Source organism: Copadichromis virginalis, linkage group LG1, assembly GCF_057382275.1.
Source record: "Copadichromis virginalis isolate Kocher_CV1m ecotype Utaka linkage group LG1, C_Virginalis_male_GT1.1, whole genome shotgun sequence".
Lineage (NCBI taxonomy): Eukaryota > Metazoa > Chordata > Actinopteri > Cichliformes > Cichlidae > Copadichromis > Copadichromis virginalis.
The window spans coordinates 2,914,633-2,937,773 of record NC_140618.1 but is presented as its reverse complement, the minus strand read 5'-3'; the positions used below and the strand labels follow the sequence as shown (position 1 = coordinate 2,937,773).

At 41.0% G+C, this 23,141-nt stretch overlaps 2 protein-coding genes across 2 annotated transcripts; both read left to right on the top strand.

Moving 5' to 3' along the window:
- Nucleotides 1-33: 33 nt before the first annotated feature.
- LOC146718113 (uncharacterized) lies at nt 34-13,697 on the top strand. Its single transcript, XM_085464600.1, has 16 exons — nt 34-79; nt 611-708; nt 1,436-1,551; nt 2,627-2,698; nt 2,769-2,919; nt 3,004-3,197; nt 3,602-3,750; nt 4,179-4,229; nt 4,432-4,496; nt 9,990-10,073; nt 10,801-10,916; nt 11,992-12,063; nt 12,134-12,283; nt 12,368-12,561; nt 12,972-13,120; nt 13,549-13,697. Exons 1-13 carry the CDS (start codon nt 34-36, stop codon nt 12,237-12,239), a joined length of 1,320 nt encoding a protein of 439 aa, XP_085320726.1. The 3' UTR covers nt 12,240-12,283; nt 12,368-12,561; nt 12,972-13,120; nt 13,549-13,697.
- On the top strand, nt 13,127-23,131 carry LOC146718112 (uncharacterized). The gene is made up of 9 exons (XM_085473746.1): nt 13,127-13,599; nt 13,802-13,866; nt 19,360-19,443; nt 20,171-20,286; nt 21,362-21,433; nt 21,504-21,654; nt 21,739-21,932; nt 22,265-22,413; nt 22,842-23,131. Exons 1-9 carry the CDS (start codon nt 13,497-13,499, stop codon nt 23,072-23,074), a joined length of 1,167 nt encoding a protein of 388 aa, XP_085329872.1. The 5' UTR covers nt 13,127-13,496; the 3' UTR covers nt 23,075-23,131.
- Nucleotides 23,132-23,141: the final 10 nt, after the last annotated feature.

Genomic DNA, 23,141 nt, shown 5'->3' with positions numbered 1-23,141 from the left:
ATCCACTCATTTTAAGCATTCAACATAAGCAGCATGCCAAAATCCAAAACAAAGGCAACAGCAATTCCTTCAAACTCAGGTGAACGCCTGCAGAGCCACAGCACACACACACACCAAACCGAATAGCAAACGTAGCGGTGGGCGTGTCACAAAAACATCTTCTATGGTCAGAATCCAAACTGCGTTCAAACAAACAATACGCAGCACAAAAACACAGTTTACATACCACCGTCGTCTTCTCCTTATCTGTCAGACTAGCCGATTTTATGGGTGTCACTGTGCGCCAAAGCCGAGGACGCTCAGAATGATTCGGATTAAACTGTGTCAGTCGGAGCTTTTATGGAGTCTTACAGTAAACGGATTATTGCATTTAAAAGAACTGAGAGACTTCAATTTAATTTTGTTTATGCAGCGCCAAATCACAACATCAGTCACCTCAATGCGCTTTATACTTTAAGATCTACATACAGAGAAAAACCAACAATCATATGACCTCCTATGAGCACTTTGGCGACAGTGGGAAGGAAAAACTCCAGAACCAGGCTCAGGGCTTCTACTTTCCTTCAAAATAAAAGCTTCACATGAGTCTCGATAGCAAAAATCTGACCAGTGTTGGTGTTGCAGGGTCACACTCAGGCTGTGAGGAGTTTGGCCTTCAGTCCTGATGGGAAGTGGTTAGCTTCAGCGAGCGACGACTGCACCGTCAAGGTACGACCTGATCTGACGTCTCACCTTTAATGTAAAAAATATATTTTAAGGATTGTTTTTCCCGGTACTTACATGTTGTGGTAACTCTGACTCTGTAACAGTAGATGCTGAGAAACCTTCAGAGTAACTATAACCTGCAGGAGTTACACGATGCTGTGAATGTAAACTGTGAAGCAGAACATCAGCAGCAGGAAACTGTGCAGAAAGGCTGGAAGACGTTAAAATGTTCCAGCTGGTCCTGGTTCATGTTTGGTAGTCACGTGTTCCCATAAAATAAAACGAGCGATTGAATCGCAACATTTTTAGATTCTTCTACATTTTAAAATGGTTTTAAAAGGTCCGTCTGTTGAATCACTTCAGTGTTTTAGGATTTTTAAGATCCATCTTTTCTATTAAAATAGTTTTCAGGACACTTCTTGACCCAGGTTCAGTTACATTTATTTAAATAAAGTAATAAGCTGGTGATGTGTAACGACTCGTTAGGCTAACATTTCATCGATGTTTAGAATTAAGTTTCATTTCATTTGCAGCGGTCGGATGTTCGGGTGTTTGAGAGCATCTTGGGAATTTAAAAGTGTGAACATGATGTGTTTATTCTGTAAATGCTGTGAAAGCATCAAACCGGCAGCATCCTGTAATAAAATCGCTCATTCTGATTGGCTGAAGGAGGTGAGCTCTGCTCTCTTCCTGTTCGATGACCTCAGCCCTGTCCTCTTGTCTCCATCAGCTGTGGGACCTGGCTCAGGGGAAAACCATCACGGAATTCAAATCTCACACCGCCGCCGTCAACATCGTCCAGTTCCACCCCAACGAGTACCTGCTGGCCTCCGGAAGCTCCGACAGGTACGTCGCCGCAGGCCGAGCGCCCGAGACGCAGCAGCTCGGAGCTGAAGGAGCGACTCATGAGTGGAATCAGTGTTTGTGACACTTTGTGGCTCGTTTAGTTTTTCTGTTTCATGAAGCTCAGAGGCTGCGCGAGGTTGTCCTCTCTCTGTGCCGCCAAGATTTTATTTTGGTGCTGAGTTTGATTGTTTGTGGCATTTTTTTAAATGTAACATTTCTTTTAGTCTGAAATTCTTTTACTTTTTTTCACATACATGTCCTGTGTCTTCTACATGTCCTCTGCATGTGCCACTAAATCATACATTTATAACTAAAAGTAAACAGGAAATATAATATAAATATAATAAAATGGAAATAATAACTCATCCTTTCTCCAACACAACCAGCAAGTGCACTCAGTATTTAATCATTTCTTTATTTTTGCATATGAAGTATAAATAAGTATTCCAACATGAATCACTTAAATTGATTATTATGTTTAATTTGAGGACATCGACCTGGTGTTAGAGACAGTTTATAAGTTACACCAGCAAGCAAAGCTGTAGTTTGTGGCCTGATTTTCCGATTGTCATGTGATCGTGATGGAGCCGTTAAAGCTTTGAATGTGTCACTTCAAAGAAATGAGACATTTTGTAGGTTTTGGCCTGTTTTAGTGACAGAACAGGGAGCAGGGTCATTTTTATCTCAAACAGTTTATTGATGGAATAAATCTTACTCTCATTTATGAGAATAAGAAGTGACTCAAACACATACTTTCTTCAATTAATTATAAAAATGTCTTTAGCTTAGCTTGTAGTTAGAGCTGGGTTAGGCGACCCTAACCATCCCTCAGGTTCCTGGGGACTTCCCATGATGCACTGAGAGGTGCACTTTGCCCTCCACTCCCTCTTTTGTTCGTGTTTCGTTCCTCTTTTCTCTTTCTCCTCATTTACTGACTTGTCACTGCTGACCGTGGATCTGTTGGAGGTCTCTTCCTGTTCCTCAGCCGTGTTGTAGCGTCTTCACCTGACACTATAAAACACCTACAGGTGTCTCTAATGAGCTGCAGCTGTATGAACTCTGCATGTGCTTGCAGGACCATCAAGCTGTGGGATCTGGAGAAGTTTACGATGATCGGCTCGTTGGAGGGCGACACGACTCCGGTCAGGTGAGTTTTTCCCCGTTGCAGCAGGGTGTAACTGGAATGTGACCTCTGACCCCTGTCCCTGTGGTTTCAGGTGTATATGTTTTAGCCCAGATGGCTCCTGCCTGTACAGCGGCGCCACGGACTCGCTGCGGGTCTTCGGCTGGGAACCGGACCGCTGCTTTGACGCGGTGCCGGTGAGCTGGGGAAAGGTGTCTGACCTCGCCATCTGCAACCAGCAGCTGGTGTGTAGCTCCGCCCACCGCTCAGTAACAGTACTGTGCAGAAGTTTTAGGTAATCTTAATCTTCCACCTTCTCCACATGTCAGATCGGCGTGTCTCATCAGCTGTCGAGTGTGTCGTCCTACGTGGTCGATCTGAAGAGGGTAAAGAAGAGCGGTGGCGCCGTGATCCAGAGGATCATCCAGGACGACCAGCCGCTCACAGAGCCGAAGAAGGACCCCAAAGGAGCGGCACTGCGAAAGAACTACGAGAGACCCACGACCACCTGCAGATCGCAGAGGTACGGCACACTGAGAGACAGGAGAAAATACTCCAGATACTGCAAGTACTGACTCCTGGATTTAAAGTTTTATACATGAGCCACTGGTTTCATTCATCAAACACTCAGATCACATGTCATATATATATATATATATATATATAATAAATATATATATATATAATATATATATATATATATATAATAAATATATATATATATAATAAATATATATATATATATATATATATATATATATATAATAAATATATATATATATATATATATATATATATATATATAAAATCTTATTTGACTTCAGTGGAAAAGTTTCGCTTCCAGATTCTTTAATAAAAGTAAATAAAGTAAAAAATTTGCAGTTTTTCTTCTAAAAACAAACAAACAAATGTTTGTGATGTCATCAGGTTGAAGCACCGTTCAGAGTCTGACAGGCGGAGCCCCGAAGGGGAGAGGCGGAGCCCTAGCGAGGACGAGGCGGACGAGAAGCTGTCGTCTGCTGAGATCCACAACGCCGAGGACTACAAGGCCATCTTCCAGCCAAAGAGCGCCATCTGTAGGTGGACCCGGAGCATCGCAGCTCAGATGTTGAATAACGAATACAGTTATACGTACATACAACGAGATCTGTGAAATATTGCTATTGAAAAGGACGCTGAGTTCATCTTTAATCAACACTGCACCAACAAAATCTGTGTTTAGTTTCCCCGAAAGCTTCTATTTCCTCACCTGTTGATCCACCTGCAGCATCGCCATCAGTTCTGCTCTGGCTGATTTTGAGAAGCAGGCCATATTTGAAAAGTGAGAGGAGTAAACATTACTCGCTGTAAGAGCCAAACAGGATGGGAGGATCTGATTGGTTCTTTGTGCCTTTTTAAAATATTCATCCTAATGAGGACAAAGACACTCTCGTCATTTCTTCTTTTGTTTTCATGTCGTCACATTTATTTTGCAGTCTGAGCTCCTCGTTCTCCTCTCTTCCAGCTCGCACTCCTCCTAAGATGTCGGAGCCTTTTCCCGCTCCTCCAGAGGACGGTGAGTCCAGCACAGCTTCACGTTTCTGTGAGACATCAGGAGACGACGCGCCTCCGACGTTTCAGTTTATAGATGAAACACGAACAATAAATCACGTGTTCGACAGTGAAAAACACACGACACAAAAACACACGACAGAGGTGTTTCAGCTCCTGTTTTGTGGTTACTGGGTCGTTTCCTGATGATTTCTTCTTCTGCTCAGAGTCCATTTTGGCGATCAGCCGGCAGCTGAAGGACATAAAGACTCATTTTCCTGATAAACAGCAGGTCAGTGAACGCAGCAGCCGTGTGTCTGTGTGGAAACATGGACGCCTTAGGACAGCGGACTATAAATGCAACGAACCTATCAGAGCTCAAATACCTGCTGTTTACAACAAAGTAGTCCTCCAGCCGCTCGGTTTTCTCTTTCTTTAGTTAAAGATTTTTCTTTGTCTTCAGAAAATCAGTTTAATTCAAAACCATCTAAAACCTTTAACAGCTGTGTGACTTTGGTCTGAGTGCGGTTATATGAGAGGTTTTATGAGTCTAAATTAACAACTAAAATGATGTGTGAGAAATTATTTTGTAATAAATGAAGGCCATCATTCTTCTTGTGGCTTCATCAACAGTGCTCCCTCTGATCTCTGCCACAACAGAAACCTTAGGACACGCAAGGACAATAATTTTACTGACAGTAGTACCATCAGTCACACCTAAAAGAAAGCAAGCACAGCTACACAGTAATTAGGCTCTATAATATTGATGCTAATTGACTGAGAAAGAGTTAGGTGTCAAAAGAGAGTGATATTATACCCCTTTCGTCAAACGCAGTGATTTATGACCCCCTTAATTGATTTATGACCCCTAATTAAATTATCCCCTAATTAAATTATTCATGAGCTCCGGAAGTAGGAAGTAATTAAATAATAAAAATATGATATTCATAAAAATATGATATTCATAAAAATATGATATTCATAAAAATATAATTGATTATTTAGAAAGTTTCTTATATATCAAAATAGCATTCTTTTATTTCTTTAAGCAATTAAATTTTTATTTTTATTTTTTTTTATGCTCAAAAAACGCCATCTGGTGGCGGGTCAGTGTGTGTGTGTGTGCGCGCGCGCGCGCCCGAGGCTGTGTGTCTGGGCGCGCGGGGTGCGCCCGTGTCTCCGGACCGTGCTCTCTCGGGCTCCGTGCTCATGTGTTTAAAAATGTATTAAACCATATTAAAATTGTTTAGTTAAACTTGTGCTTTTGTAACGTTCAGTATGGCCACAAACACATGCTATATGCCTTGGGGGAAAACTTTATTTAGATTTATATGCATTTGTAGATTTAGAATAAAACTCATACTCAGAAAAAATTCGCGATCCCCTAACCCTCCTTAGATACATAAGCAGGGAAAACTCCTTAAAAAACCCTCCGCTATTTCTCCAAAACCCTACAATAACTTGTTAGGGTACCCCCTCTATTCCCAAAACCTTATATTCGATAACAGGGAAAATCCTGAAAAAATCCTTAGTCTTTTTTCTGAAATTCAGCGCCCCGCGGCTCCCTTCATGCTCAGCCAAACAAAGCCAAAACTCCTTTTAAAAATTTCTCCGCGATTTCTCCAAAACCCCTAGAATAACTTGTTAGCTACCCCTCTATTCCCCAAAAAAAAGCGCTATAATCCAAAAACATTGGGAAAGCTCCTTACTCTTTTTTCTTCAAAAACTTGCCTCTTGCTAGCTACCTCTAAAATTCTACGCAGAGTCTAAGTTCTACCTCGCTCTTAATCGCACCGACCCGCAACAGCTTCCAGAGCACAATTTTTTCCTGCTTGTTCGCTCCCCGCTCTGGTCCCGAATGCGCTGCTTACCTCGTTTGAAAATTCCCCCCTTAGACCAACTCCGCCTCACTGCGCCCCGCTGCCAATCACATAACCCTTGCACCGCTCCCTTCGCACCCCGGTTAGCCAATCCGCTCCAGCTCTGATTTTACGATCTCCCGCTGATGTTAAGACTATCTTCGAACCCCAGAAGAGATCTGACTTCAGACGTATCAACAACTGGCGCCGCTCAGACTGCTTGCGAGTTCGCATAGGGAGCGGCCGATTTCAACAGCAACTTGCGTCTCTTTCCTTATCCGCATATCATTCGGTAAGTGTTAATCTTCCTCTCTAACTACATTTTTGCATTTTCCTTTTTACCATTCTGTCAATCCTTTCATTTAAAAAAATAAATAAATATCACAATGGTTTGTAACAGGTACAATACACCATCCATCCATCCATTCGCCTCCACTTATCCTTTTCTCAGGCTCGCGCGGTGCGCTGGAGCCTATCCCACGTACAATACACTTTAAAATATATATAAGCTCCACTTTTAACTCCCGTAAAAGTTTATACATTACATGTCTACATCACCTATCATGGCCTCATCGGGTATCTCATATCATCTTGTTATTGTTATGTTATGCTCCTTTGATATTTTGCTAGTTTGCGTGTTTTAAAACTCTTTTTGTTTTTCTTTATATTTTTAGACCCAGATGTGTTAACCTGATCCCTGCGAAACACCAGCTCTGCGTGGATTTTGACCGCGAGTGACCGGATGTTGTTTCCGGCCTGAGGTTGCCTGAAATGCCGTGAGGCTCGTTTGAAAGATTGCGCCCGAGACCAACTCCGCCTCCAAGGCATGCCTACCTTTAGCTGCCACCAGTGAGATATCAGAGCCGGGCTCCACATATCCAATCAGGAGCATGAGCAAGACAGCTTTTGCAGACTCTCCAGAAATATACAAGTCCTTACCAACTGCTCTGCAACCCAGTGTTTCTGGTCCCCTCACTAACATCGCTTTTTGAGATATTTTTTATGAACCACCAAAAAAGCAATTTTACCCCACAGACTGGGTCTGAGGGCAGCAGCGGGGACAAATGATTGTAATGAAGCGACGGACATTTCATGGCTGGTCTTGCATAATCGTGAGTTATTATGTCATATGGTGATAAGTACATAGTTTTGCAAGAGGCATACAAGCACTGTGGAAAAAGTAATCATAAAACTGTTTTTGTGAACACCCTACGTTATGCTTTAAAAAATGTGATACATGTAATGTGATCATCAAAGAACATGATTTTTAAAAAAAAACAAACTTTTATTCTTATGCTTTTAAAGTATGTCAGATTATCTTAAAACACTTATTTGTATGTTATAATGTTTTTCTTACACCATGTGTAATTTTTATAGACACCTTATTCATTGTATCAATGTGTAATTATGTATCTTTGATAAATAAATAAAATATTTAATCTTGTATTTGTGTACTTTCTGGTGATTCAATAAAAAATTAGTCACATATCGCTCTGATAAACACAGATGGCTGAAAGAAATGTTTGATGGAACAAAGGAAACAAGTGTCTTGCTGCTAAACTTTTAAGTCACCATGGTTTAAATGAGAAAGTCTGTATGTAAAACATGAAAAACTCCAAACCCGGTTTAACTACAAAGGTGTACTCATTTCTTTGTAATGGTACTTTACCGTTCCAATGAAACAAAAAGAAAATCTCATTTTTAAAGTACATTTTTCGGCCATCCTGACCTATTTTCAGGGGCAAGAATGTTGATGTTAGACTGTGTTTTAAATCAGGTTGTGATCTTAAACTAACTATCACAGCACTGATTTCAGTTGTAATGTCAATTAGAATCCCAATTTGGCTTTTCTCCAGTCAGTGTTATGGTGAAATTTAACTTGTTCTTTTGTGTAATTGCACATGGCCCAGCAAAGGACCCCTTAGTAAACTGTACAGCATAAGTTTTCAATTCACTTTTGTCAGAAAACTTCACAGTATGAGAAGTTACAGCACAGTTTCTCCAAACGTGTGGTTCTTTTTCAGCCAGCGTGCTTTTAGAGCATCTACATTAGCTCATGTAGTAAAAGTACAATCAGTAAGTGTACTTTAACATTTGAGATTCCGAGTCACTCTTGCTTAGATCATGTGAACTATATCATGAACCTTTTTTTGTATAATGCATCAAACGTGTTCAAATCAGTTTATTTTCAATTTATTTTAACTAGAGACAAGCAACTCCTTTTTAGCTTCTGTTATGTATTTACCTCTCACACCTTAATCTAGATGTTAGTGTTCTCAGAGTTAACATGTCTCATGTTGCCATGTTGTATTTCTAATACCCAGCCTCAGTGTTCGCCCTGTTGACCCTCAAATCCAAACACCAATGATCTAGATATTCACAACATTCATAAGGAGATTCTTAAGGTCTTAAGTTTTGTTGTTTTTATGTTTTTATGTTTTACAAAAAAAAAACTTCACATTTTTTATATTTTTAAACGAAAGTGACATGCAAGGATATTTTTCTTTAGTGATGTTGCTTCAGCAATCTCAAATACTAATTATTCTGGGAATTTTTATGGTCAAACTATGTGATTTTCCAAATGTGTGTGTGTGTGGAGTAAAATGACCTTGTTCTTATGATGTTGTCACCGTGAATCATTTAGGATTAACAACACAAATTGTATCGATAGCAGAAACAGTCTTATAACTTATAATTCTCACACGTTACCGCTAGTTTTACAAACGCAGTCTTCTTCAGCTCTGTTTATGTAGCTTTTATGAAACTGATTTTCCATAGTACAAGTAGAATTTAATTTTTCTTTGCTCTCCAGTATAAATGCAATAATTTGCAGGCTTTTTACTGAAACTCTCACAATGCAACACTCAATGCTCAGAGCTTCATATATCAACAGCTCTGAAAATATCTTCTTTTTTAAAGTAATGTAGGACAGGATCTCTCACTCTCTGTGTCTCAAAAAAAACCCAACTAAACTGGCAATCACCACTAAACAAATGAAAGTAGTTTATGGCTTTTTTATCAGCTGCATTTCTTTCATTTATGTATTGATCCCATTGTTTATTGGTAATGCTTTTAGGTCACTGTTTTAGCATGTCTGCCTCACACTCCATTTAAACAGTTTAACAGATAGTGGGAGGAAGGTGGCATTGGAGTTTGTTGGGTGCTCCTTCTGAGACCGATCTGTTGCAGTCTGTTTGGCCACAGCTGTGGGTGCCTTCTTTGCTGATCGCTTTATTCTCTCTTCTAGCATACTCCTTAATCTTATCCAATTTCAGTTTATCCAACAACAGATGCAGCCTGTGATCCACTCATTTTAAGCATTCAACATAAGCAGCATGCCAAAATCCAAAACAAAGGCAACAGCAATTCCTTCAAACTCAGGTGAACGCCTGCAGAGCCACAGCACACACACACACCAAACCGAATAGCAAACGTAGCGGTGGGCGTGTCACAAAAACATCTTCTATGGTCAGAATCCAAACTGCGTTCAAACAAACAATACGCAGCACAAAAACACAGTTTACATACCACCGTCGTCTTCTCCTTATCTGTCAGACTAGCCGATTTTATGGGTGTCACTGTGCGCCAAAGCCGAGGACGCTCAGAATGATTCGGATTAAACTGTGTCAGTCGGAGCTTTTATGGAGTCTTACAGTAAACGGATTATTGCATTTAAAAGAACTGAGAGACTTCAATTTAATTTTGTTTATGCAGCGCCAAATCACAACATCAGTCACCTCAATGCGCTTTATACTTTAAGATCTACATACAGAGAAAAACCAACAATCATATGACCTCCTATGAGCACTTTGGCGACAGTGGGAAGGAAAAACTCCAGAACCAGGCTCAGGGCTTCTACTTTCCTTCAAAATAAAAGCTTCACATGAGTCTCGATAGCAAAAATCTGACCAGTGTTGGTGTTGCAGGGTCACACTCAGGCTGTGAGGAGTTTGGCCTTCAGTCCTGATGGGAAGTGGTTAGCTTCAGCGAGCGACGACTGCACCGTCAAGGTACGACCTGATCTGACGTCTCACCTTTAATGTAAAAAATATATTTTAAGGATTGTTTTTCCCGGTACTTACATGTTGTGGTAACTCTGACTCTGTAACAGTAGATGCTGAGAAACCTTCAGAGTAACTATAACCTGCAGGAGTTACACGATGCTGTGAATGTAAACTGTGAAGCAGAACATCAGCAGCAGGAAACTGTGCAGAAAGGCTGGAAGACGTTAAAATGTTCCAGCTGGTCCTGGTTCATGTTTGGTAGTCACGTGTTCCCATAAAATAAAACGAGCGATTGAATCGCAACATTTTTAGATTCTTCTACATTTTAAAATGGTTTTAAAAGGTCCGTCTGTTGAATCACTTCAGTGTTTTAGGATTTTTAAGATCCATCTTTTCTATTAAAATAGTTTTCAGGACACTTCTTGACCCAGGTTCAGTTACATTTATTTAAATAAAGTAATAAGCTGGTGATGTGTAACGACTCGTTAGGCTAACATTTCATCGATGTTTAGAATTAAGTTTCATTTCATTTGCAGCGGTCGGATGTTCGGGTGTTTGAGAGCATCTTGGGAATTTAAAAGTGTGAACATGATGTGTTTATTCTGTAAATGCTGTGAAAGCATCAAACCGGCAGCATCCTGTAATAAAATCGCTCATTCTGATTGGCTGAAGGAGGTGAGCTCTGCTCTCTTCCTGTTCGATGACCTCAGCCCTGTCCTCTTGTCTCCATCAGCTGTGGGACCTGGCTCAGGGGAAAACCATCACGGAATTCAAATCTCACACCGCCGCCGTCAACATCGTCCAGTTCCACCCCAACGAGTACCTGCTGGCCTCCGGAAGCTCCGACAGGTACGTCGCCGCAGGCCGAGCGCCCGAGACGCAGCAGCTCGGAGCTGAAGGAGCGACTCATGAGTGGAATCAGTGTTTGTGACACTTTGTGGCTCGTTTAGTTTTTCTGTTTCATGAAGCTCAGAGGCTGCGCGAGGTTGTCCTCTCTCTGTGCCGCCAAGATTTTATTTTGGTGCTGAGTTTGATTGTTTGTGGCATTTTTTTAAATGTAACATTTCTTTTAGTCTGAAATTCTTTTACTTTTTTTCACATACATGTCCTGTGTCTTCTACATGTCCTCTGCATGTGCCACTAAATCATACATTTATAACTAAAAGTAAACAGGAAATATAATATAAATATAATAAAATGGAAATAATAACTCATCCTTTCTCCAACACAACCAGCAAGTGCACTCAGTATTTAATCATTTCTTTATTTTTGCATATGAAGTATAAATAAGTATTCCAACATGAATCACTTAAATTGATTATTATGTTTAATTTGAGGACATCGACCTGGTGTTAGAGACAGTTTATAAGTTACACCAGCAAGCAAAGCTGTAGTTTGTGGCCTGATTTTCCGATTGTCATGTGATCGTGATGGAGCCGTTAAAGCTTTGAATGTGTCACTTCAAAGAAATGAGACATTTTGTAGGTTTTGGCCTGTTTTAGTGACAGAACAGGGAGCAGGGTCATTTTTATCTCAAACAGTTTATTGATGGAATAAATCTTACTCTCATTTATGAGAATAAGAAGTGACTCAAACACATACTTTCTTCAATTAATTATAAAAATGTCTTTAGCTTAGCTTGTAGTTAGAGCTGGGTTAGGCGACCCTAACCATCCCTCAGGTTCCTGGGGACTTCCCATGATGCACTGAGAGGTGCACTTTGCCCTCCACTCCCTCTTTTGTTCGTGTTTCGTTCCTCTTTTCTCTTTCTCCTCATTTACTGACTTGTCACTGCTGACCGTGGATCTGTTGGAGGTCTCTTCCTGTTCCTCAGCCGTGTTGTAGCGTCTTCACCTGACACTATAAAACACCTACAGGTGTCTCTAATGAGCTGCAGCTGTATGAACTCTGCATGTGCTTGCAGGACCATCAAGCTGTGGGATCTGGAGAAGTTTACGATGATCGGCTCGTTGGAGGGCGACACGACTCCGGTCAGGTGAGTTTTTCCCCGTTGCAGCAGGGTGTAACTGGAATGTGACCTCTGACCCCTGTCCCTGTGGTTTCAGGTGTATATGTTTTAGCCCAGATGGCTCCTGCCTGTACAGCGGCGCCACGGACTCGCTGCGGGTCTTCGGCTGGGAACCGGACGCTGCTTTGACGCGGTGCCGGTGAGCTGGGGAAAGGTGTCTGACCTCGCCATCTGCAACCAGCAGCTGGTGTGTAGCTCCGCCCACCGCTCAGTAACAGTACTGTGCAGAAGTTTTAGGTAATCTTAATCTTCCACCTTCTCCACATGTCAGATCGGCGTGTCTCATCAGCTGTCGAGTGTGTCGTCCTACGTGGTCGATCTGAAGAGGGTAAAGAAGAGCGGTGGCGCCGTGATCCAGAGGATCATCCAGGACGACCAGCCGCTCACAGAGCCGAAGAAGGACCCCAAAGGAGCGGCACTGCGAAAGAACTACGAGAGACCCACGACCACCTGCAGATCGCAGAGGTACGGCACACTGAGAGACAGGAGAAAATACTCCAGATACTGCAAGTACTGACTCCTGGATTTAAAGTTTTATACATGAGCCACTGGTTTCATTCATCAAACACTCAGATCACATGTCATATATATATATATATATATATATATATATATAATAAATATATATATATATAATATATATATATATATATATAATAAATATATATATATATAATAAATATATATACATATATATATATATATATATATATATATAATAAATATATATATATATATATATATATATATATAAAATCTTATTTGACTTCAGTGGAAAAGTTTCGCTTCCAGATTCTTTAATAAAAGTAAATAAAGTAAAAAATTTGCAGTTTTTCTTCTAAAAACAAACAAACAAATGTTTGTGATGTCATCAGGTTGAAGCACCGTTCAGAGTCTGACAGGCGGAGCCCCGAAGGGGAGAGGCGGAGCCCTAGCGAGGACGAGGCGGACGAGAAGCTGTCGTCTGCTGAGATCCACAACGCCGAGGACTACAAGGCCATCTTCCAGCCAAAGAGCGCCATCTGTAGGTGGACCCGGAGCATCGCAGCTCAGATGTTGAATAACGAATACAGTTATACGTACATACAACGAGATCTGTGAAATATTGCTATTGAAAAGGACGCTGAGTTCATCTTTAATCAACACTGCACCAACAAAATCTGTGTTTAGTTTCCCCGAAAGCTTCTATTTCCTCACCTGTTGATCCACCTGCAGCATCGCCATCAGTTCTGCTCTGGCTGATTTTGAGAAGCAGGCCATATTTGAAAAGTGAGAGGAGTAAACATTACTCGCTGTAAGAGCCAAACAGGATGGGAGGATCTGATTGGTTCTTTGTGCCTTTTTAAAATATTCATCCTAATGAGGACAAAGACACTCTCGTCATTTCTTCTTTTGTTTTCATGTCGTCACATTTATTTTGCAGTCTGAGCTCCTCGTTCTCCTCTCTTCCAGCTCGCACTCCTCCTAAGATGTCGGAGCCTTTTCCCGCTCCTCCAGAGGACGGTGAGTCCAGCACAGCTTCACGTTTCTGTGAGACATCAGGAGACGACGCGCCTCCGACGTTTCAGTTTATAGATGAAACACGAACAATAAATCACGTGTTCGACAGTGAAAAACACACGACACAAAAACACACGACAGAGGTGTTTCAGCTCCTGTTTTGTGGTTACTGGGTCGTTTCCTGATGATTTCTTCTTCTGCTCAGAGTCCATTTTGGCGATCAGCCGGCAGCTGAAGGACATAAAGACTCATTTTCCTGATAAACAGCAGGTCAGTGAACGCAGCAGCCGTGTGTCTGTGTGGAAACATGGACGCCTTAGGACAGCGGACTATAAATGCAACGAACCTATCAGAGCTCAAATACCTGCTGTTTACAACAAAGTAGTCCTCCAGCCGCTCGGTTTTCTCTTTCTTTAGTTAAAGATTTTTCTTTGTCTTCAGAAAATCAGTTTAATTCAAAACCATCTAAAACCTTTAACAGCTGTGTGACTTTGGTCTGAGTGCGGTTATATGAGAGGTTTTATGAGTCTAAATTAACAACTAAAATGATGTGTGAGAAATTATTTTGTAATAAATGAAGGCCATCATTCTTCTTGTGGCTTCATCAACAGTGCTCCCTCTGATCTCTGCCACAACAGAAACCTTAGGACACGCAAGGACAATAATTTTACTGACAGTAGTACCATCAGTCACACCTAAAAGAAAGCAAGCACAGCTACACAGTAATTAGGCTCTATAATATTGATGCTAATTGACTGAGAAAGAGTTAGGTGTCAAAAGAGAGTGATATTATACCCCTTTCGTCAAACGCAGTGATTTATGACCCCCTTAATTGATTTATGACCCCTAATTAAATTATCCCCTAATTAAATTATTCATGAGCTCCGGAAGTAGGAAGTAATTAAATAATAAAAATATGATATTCATAAAAATATGATATTCATAAAAATATGATATTCATAAAAATATAATTGATTATTTAGAAAGTTTCTTATATATCAAAATAGCATTCTTTTATTTCTTTAAGCAATTAAATTTTTATTTTTATTTTTTTTTATGCTCAAAAAACGCCATCTGGTGGCGGGTCAGTGTGTGTGTGTGTGCGCGCGCGCGCGCCCGAGGCTGTGTGTCTGGGCGCGCGGGGTGCGCCCGTGTCTCCGGACCGTGCTCTCTCGGGCTCCGTGCTCATGTGTTTAAAAATGTATTAAACCATATTAAAATTGTTTAGTTAAACTTGTGCTTTTGTAACGTTCAGTATGGCCACAAACACATGCTATATGCCTTGGGGGAAAACTTTATTTAGATTTATATGCATTTGTAGATTTAGAATAAAACTCATACTCAGAAAAAATTCGCGATCCCCTAACCCTCCTTAGATACATAAGCAGGGAAAACTCCTTAAAAAACCCTCCGCTATTTCTCCAAAACCCTACAATAACTTGTTAGGGTACCCCCTCTATTCCCAAAACCTTATATTCGATAACAGGGAAAATCCTGAAAAAATCCTTAGTCTTTTTTCTGAAATTCAGCGCCCCGCGGCTCCCTTCATGCTCAGCCAAACAAAGCCAAAACTCCTTTTAAAAATTTCTCCGCGATTTCTCCAAAACCCCTAGAATAACTTGTTAGCTACCCCTCTATTCCCCAAAAAAAAGCGCTATAATCCAAAAACATTGGGAAAGCTCCTTACTCTTTTTTCTTCAAAAACTTGCCTCTTGCTAGCTACCTCTAAAATTCTACGCAGAGTCTAAGTTCTACCTCGCTCTTAATCGCACCGACCCGCAACAGCTTCCAGAGCACAATTTTTTCCTGCTTGTTCGCTCCCCGCTCTGGTCCCGAATGCGCTGCTTACCTCGTTTGAAAATTCCCCCCTTAGACCAACTCCGCCTCACTGCGCCCCGCTGCCAATCACATAACCCTTGCACCGCTCCCTTCGCACCCCGGTTAGCCAATCCGCTCCAGCTCTGATTTTACGATCTCCCGCTGATGTTAAGACTATCTTCGAACCCCAGAAGAGATCTGACTTCAGACGTATCAACAACTGGCGCCGCTCAGACTGCTTGCGAGTTCGCATAGGGAGCGGCCGATTTCAACAGCAACTTGCGTCTCTTTCCTTATCCGCATATCATTCGGTAAGTGTTAATCTTCCTCTCTAACTACATTTTTGCATTTTCCTTTTTACCATTCTGTCAATCCTTTCATTTAAAAAAATAAATAAATATCACAATGGTTTGTAACAGGTACAATACACCATCCATCCATCCATTCGCCTCCACTTATCCTTTTCTCAGGCTCGCGCGGTGCGCTGGAGCCTATCCCACGTACAATACACTTTAAAATATATATAAGCTCCACTTTTAACTCCCGTAAAAGTTTATACATTACATGTCTACATCACCTATCGTGGCCTCATCGGGTATCTCATATCATCTTGTTATTGTTATGTTATGCTCCTTTGATATTTTGCTAGTTTGCGTGTTTTAAAACTCTTTTTGTTTTTCTTTATATTTTTAGACCCAGATGTGTTAACCTGATCCCTGCGAAACACCAGCTCTGCGTGGATTTTGACCGCGAGTGACCGGATGTTGTTTCCGGCCTGAGGTTGCCTGAAATGCCGTGAGGCTCGTTTGAAAGATTGCGCCCGAGACCAACTCCGCCTCCAAGGCATGCCTACCTTTAGCTGCCACCAGTGAGATATCAGAGCCGGGCTCCACATATCCAATCAGGAGCATGAGCAAGACAGCTTTTGCAGACTCTCCAGAAATATACAAGTCCTTACCAACTGCTCTGCAACCCAGTGTTTCTGGTCCCCTCACTAACATCGCTTTTTGAGATATTTTTTATGAACCACCAAAAAAGCAATTTTACCCCACAGACTGGGTCTGAGGGCAGCAGCGGGGACAAATGATTGTAATGAAGCGACGGACATTTCATGGCTGGTCTTGCATAATCGTGAGTTATTATGTCATATGGTGATAAGTACATAGTTTTGCAAGAGGCATACAAGCACTGTGGAAAAAGTAATCATAAAACTGTTTTTGTGAACACCCTACGTTATGCTTTAAAAAATGTGATACATGTAATGTGATCATCAAAGAACATGATTTTTTTAAAAAAAAAAACTTTTATTCTTATGCTTTTAAAGTATGTCAGATTATCTTAAAACACTTATTTGTATGTTATAATGTTTTTCTTACACCATGTGTAATTTTTATAGACACCTTATTCATTGTATCAATGTGTAATTATGTATCTTTGATAAATAAATAAAATATTTAATCTTGTATTTGTGTACTTTCTGGTGATTCAATAAAAAATTAGTCACATATCGCTCTGATAAACACAGATGGCTGAAAGAAATGTTTGATGGAACAAAGGAAACAAGTGTCTTGCTGCTAAACTTTTAAGTCACCATGGTTTAAATGAGAAAGTCTGTATGTAAAACATGAAAAACTCCAAACCCGGTTTAACTACAAAGGTGTACTCATTTCTTTGTAATGGTACTTTACCGTTCCAATGAAACAAAAAGAAAATCTCATTTTTAAAGTACATTTTTCGGCCATCCTGACCTATTTTCAGGGGCAAGAATGTTGATGTTAGACTGTGTTTTAAATCAGGTTGTGATCTTAAACTAACTATCACAGCACTGATTTCAGTTGTAATGTCAATTAGAATCCCAATTTGGCTTTTCTCCAGTCAGTGTTATGGTGAAATTTAACTTGTTCTTTTGTGTAATTGCACATGGCCCAGCAAAGGACCCCTTAGTAAACTGTACAGCATAAGTTTTCAATTCACTTTTGTCAGAAAACTTCACAGTATGAGAAGTTACAGCACAGTTTCTCCAAACGTGTGGTTCTTTTTCAGCCAGCGTGCTTTTAGAGCATCTACATTAGCTCATGTAGTAAAAGTACAATCAGTAAGTGTACTTTAACATTTGAGATTCCGAGTCACTCTTGCTTAGATCATGTGAACTATATCATGAACCTTTTTTTGTATAATGCATCAAACGTGTTCAAATCAGTTTATTTTCAATTTATTTTAACTAGAGACAAGCAACTCCTTTTTAGCTTCTGTTATGTATTTACCTCTCACACCTTAATCTAGATGTTAGTGTTCTCAGAGTTAACATGTCTCATGTTGCCATGTTGTATTTCTAATACCCAGCCTCAGTGTTCGCCCTGTTGACCCTCAAATCCAAACACCAATGATCTAGATATTCACAACATTCATAAGGAGATTCTTAAGGTCTTAAGTTTTGTTGTTTTTATGTTTTTATGTTTTACAAAAAAAAAACTTCACATTTTTTATATTTTTAAACGAAAGTGACATGCAAGGATATTTTTCTTTAGTGATGTTGCTTCAGCAATCTCAAATACTAATTATTCTGGGAATTTTTATGGTCAAACTATGTGATTTTCCAAATGTGTGTGTGTGTGGAGTAAAATGACCTTGTTCTTATGATGTTGTCACCGTGAATCATTTAGGATTAACAACACAAATTGTATCGATAGCAGAAACAGTCTTATAACTTATAATTCTCACACGTTACCGCTAGTTTTACAAACGCAGTCTTCTTCAGCTCTGTTTATGTAGCTTTTATGAAACTGATTTTCCATAGTACAAGTAGAATTTAATTTTTCTTTGCTCTCCAGTATAAATGCAATAATTTGCAGGCTTTTTACTGAAACTCTCACAATGCAACACTCAATGCTCAGAGCTTCATATATCAACAGCTCTGAAAATATCTTCTTTTTTAAAGTAATGTAGGACAGGATCTCTCACTCTCTGTGTCTCAAAAAAAACCCAACTAAACTGGCAATCACCACTAAACAAATGAAAGTAGTTTATGGCTTTTTTATCAGCTGCATTTCTTTCATTTATGTATTGATCCCATTGTTTATTGGTAATGCTTTTAGGTCACTGTTTTAGCATGTCTGCCTCACACTCCATTTAAACAGTTTAACAGATAGTGGGAGGAAGGTGGCATTGGAGTTTGTTGGGTGCTCCTTCTGAGACCGATCTGTTGCAGTCTGTTTGGCCACAGCTGTGGGTGCCTTCTTTGCTGATCGCTTTATTCTCTCTTCTAGCATACTCCTTAATCTTATCCAATTTCAGTTTATCCAACAACAGATGCAGCCTGTGATCCACTCATTTTAAGCATTCAACATAAGCAGCATGCCAAAATCCAAAACAAAGGCAACAGCAATTCCTTCAAACTCAGGTGAACGCCTGCAGAGCCACAGCACACACACACACCAAACCGAATAGCAAACGTAGCGGTGGGCGTGTCACAAAAACATCTTCTATGGTCAGAATCCAAACTGCGTTCAAACAAACAATACGCAGCACAAAAACACAGTTTACATACCACCGTCGTCTTCTCCTTATCTGTCAGACTAGCCGATTTTATGGGTGTCACTGTGCGCCAAAGCCGAGGACGCTCAGAATGATTCGGATTAAACTGTGTCAGTCGGAGCTTTTATGGAGTCTTACAGTAAACGGATTATTGCATTTAAAAGAACTGAGAGACTTCAATTTAATTTTGTTTATGCAGCGCCAAATCACAACATCAGTCACCTCAATGCGCTTTATACTTTAAGATCTACATACAGAGAAAAACCAACAATCATATGACCTCCTATGAGCACTTTGGCGACAGTGGGAAGGAAAAACTCCAGAACCAGGCTCAGGGCTTCTACTTTCCTTCAAAATAAAAGCTTCACATGAGTCTCGATAGCAAAAATCTGACCAGTGTTGGTGTTGCAGGGTCACACTCAGGCTGTGAGGAGTTTGGCCTTCAGTCCTGATGGGAAGTGGTTAGCTTCAGCGAGCGACGACTGCACCGTCAAGGTACGACCTGATCTGACGTCTCACCTTTAATGTAAAAAATATATTTTAAGGATTGTTTTTCCCGGTACTTACATGTTGTGGTAACTCTGACTCTGTAACAGTAGATGCTGAGAAACCTTCAGAGTAACTATAACCTGCAGGAGTTACACGATGCTGTGAATGTAAACTGTGAAGCAGAACATCAGCAGCAGGAAACTGTGCAGAAAGGCTGGAAGACGTTAAAATGTTCCAGCTGGTCCTGGTTCATGTTTGGTAGTCACGTGTTCCCATAAAATAAAACGAGCGATTGAATCGCAACATTTTTAGATTCTTCTACATTTTAAAATGGTTTTAAAAGGTCCGTCTGTTGAATCACTTCAGTGTTTTAGGATTTTTAAGATCCATCTTTTCTATTAAAATAGTTTTCAGGACACTTCTTGACCCAGGTTCAGTTACATTTATTTAAATAAAGTAATAAGCTGGTGATGTGTAACGACTCGTTAGGCTAACATTTCATCGATGTTTAGAATTAAGTTTCATTTCATTTGCAGCGGTCGGATGTTCGGGTGTTTGAGAGCATCTTGGGAATTTAAAAGTGTGAACATGATGTGTTTATTCTGTAAATGCTGTGAAAGCATCAAACCGGCAGCATCCTGTAATAAAATCGCTCATTCTGATTGGCTGAAGGAGGTGAGCTCTGCTCTCTTCCTGTTCGATGACCTCAGCCCTGTCCTCTTGTCTCCATCAGCTGTGGGACCTGGCTCAGGGGAAAACCATCACGGAATTCAAATCTCACACCGCCGCCGTCAACATCGTCCAGTTCCACCCCAACGAGTACCTGCTGGCCTCCGGAAGCTCCGACAGGTACGTCGCCGCAGGCCGAGCGCCCGAGACGCAGCAGCTCGGAGCTGAAGGAGCGACTCATGAGTGGAATCAGTGTTTGTGACACTTTGTGGCTCGTTTAGTTTTTCTGTTTCATGAAGCTCAGAGGCTGCGCGAGGTTGTCCTCTCTCTGTGCCGCCAAGATTTTATTTTGGTGCTGAGTTTGATTGTTTGTGGCATTTTTTTAAATGTAACATTTCTTTTAGTCTGAAATTCTTTTACTTTTTTTCACATACATGTCCTGTGTCTTCTACATGTCCTCTGCATGTGCCACTAAATCATACATTTATAACTAAAAGTAAACAGGAAATATAATATAAATATAATAAAATGGAAATAATAACTCATCCTTTCTCCAACACAACCAGCAAGTGCACTCAGTATTTAATCATTTCTTTATTTTTGCATATGAAGTATAAATAAGTATTCCAACATGAATCACTTAAATTGATTATTATGTTTAATTTGAGGACATCGACCTGGTGTTAGAGACAGTTTATAAGTTACACCAGCAAGCAAAGCTGTAGTTTGTGGCCTGATTTTCCGATTGTCATGTGATCGTGATGGAGCCGTTAAAGCTTTGAATGTGTCACTTCAAAGAAATGAGACATTTTGTAGGTTTTGGCCTGTTTTAGTGACAGAACAGGGAGCAGGGTCATTTTTATCTCAAACAGTTTATTGATGGAATAAATCTTACTCTCATTTATGAGAATAAGAAGTGACTCAAACACATACTTTCTTCAATTAATTATAAAAATGTCTTTAGCTTAGCTTGTAGTTAGAGCTGGGTTAGGCGACCCTAACCATCCCTCAGGTTCCTGGGGACTTCCCATGATGCACTGAGAGGTGCACTTTGCCCTCCACTCCCTCTTTTGTTCGTGTTTCGTTCCTCTTTTCTCTTTCTCCTCATTTACTGACTTGTCACTGCTGACCGTGGATCTGTTGGAGGTCTCTTCCTGTTCCTCAGCCGTGTTGTAGCGTCTTCACCTGACACTATAAAACACCTACAGGTGTCTCTAATGAGCTGCAGCTGTATGAACTCTGCATGTGCTTGCAGGACCATCAAGCTGTGGGATCTGGAGAAGTTTACGATGATCGGCTCGTTGGAGGGCGACACGACTCCGGTCAGGTGAGTTTTTCCCCGTTGCAGCAGGGTGTAACTGGAATGTGACCTCTGACCCCTGTCCCTGTGGTTTCAGGTGTATATGTTTTAGCCCAGATGGCTCCTGCCTGTACAGCGGCGCCACGGACTCGCTGCGGGTCTTCGGCTGGGAACCGGACCGCTGCTTTGACGCGGTGCCGGTGAGCTGGGGAAAGGTGTCTGACCTCGCCATCTGCAACCAGCAGCTGGTGTGTAGCTCCGCCCACCGCTCAGTAACAGTACTGTGCAGAAGTTTTAGGTAATCTTAATCTTCCACCTTCTCCACATGTCAGATCGGCGTGTCTCATCAGCTGTCGAGTGTGTCGTCCTACGTGGTCGATCTGAAGAGGGTAAAGAAGAGCGGTGGCGCCGTGATCCAGAGGATCATCCAGGACGACCAGCCGCTCACAGAGCCGAAGAAGGACCCCAAAGGAGCGGCACTGCGAAAGAACTACGAGAGACCCACGACCACCTGCAGATCGCAGAGGTACGGCACACTGAGAGACAGGAGAAAATACTCCAGATACTGCAAGTACTGACTCCTGGATTTAAAGTTTTATACATGAGCCACTGGTTTCATTCATCAAACACTCAGATCACATGTCATATATATATATATATATATATATATATATAAAATATATATATATATATATATATATATATATATATATATAATAATATATATATATATATAAAATCTTATTTGACTTCAGTGGAAAAGTTTCGCTTCCAGATTCTTTAATAAAAGTAAATAAAGTAAAAAATTTGCAGTTTTTCTTCTAAAAACAAACAAACAAATGTTTGTGATGTCATCAGGTTGAAGCACCGTTCAGAGTCTGACAGGCGGAGCCCCGAAGGGGAGAGGCGGAGCCCTAGCGAGGACGAGGCGGACGAGAAGCTGTCGTCTGCTGAGATCCACAACGCCGAGGACTACAAGGCCATCTTCCAGCCAAAGAGCGCCATCTGTAGGTGGACCCGGAGCATCGCAGCTCAGATGTTGAATAACGAATACAGTTATACGTACATACAACGAGATCTGTGAAATATTGCTATTGAAAAGGACGCTGAGTTCATCTTTAATCAACACTGCACCAACAAAATCTGTGTTTAGTTTCCCCGAAAGCTTCTATTTCCTCACCTGTTGATCCACCTGCAGCATCGCCATCAGTTCTGCTCTGGCTGATTTTGAGAAGCAGGCCATATTTGAAAAGTGAGAGGAGTAAACATTACTCGCTGTAAGAGCCAAACAGGATGGGAGGATCTGATTGGTTCTTTGTGCCTTTTTAAAATATTCATCCTAATGAGGACAAAGACACTCTCGTCATTTCTTCTTTTGTTTTCATGTCGTCACATTTATTTTGCAGTCTGAGCTCCTCGTTCTCCTCTCTTCCAGCTCGCACTCCTCCTAAGATGTCGGAGCCTTTTCCCGCTCCTCCAGAGGACGGTGAGTCCAGCACAGCTTCACGTTTCTGTGAGACATCAGGAGACGACGCGCCTCCGACGTTTCAGTTTATAGATGAAACACGAACAATAAATCACGTGTTCGACAGTGAAAAACACACGACACAAAAACACACGACAGAGGTGTTTCAGCTCCTGTTTTGTGGTTACTGGGTCGTTTCCTGATGATTTCTTCTTCTGCTCAGAGTCCATTTTGGCGATCAGCCGGCAGCTGAAGGACATAAAGACTCAT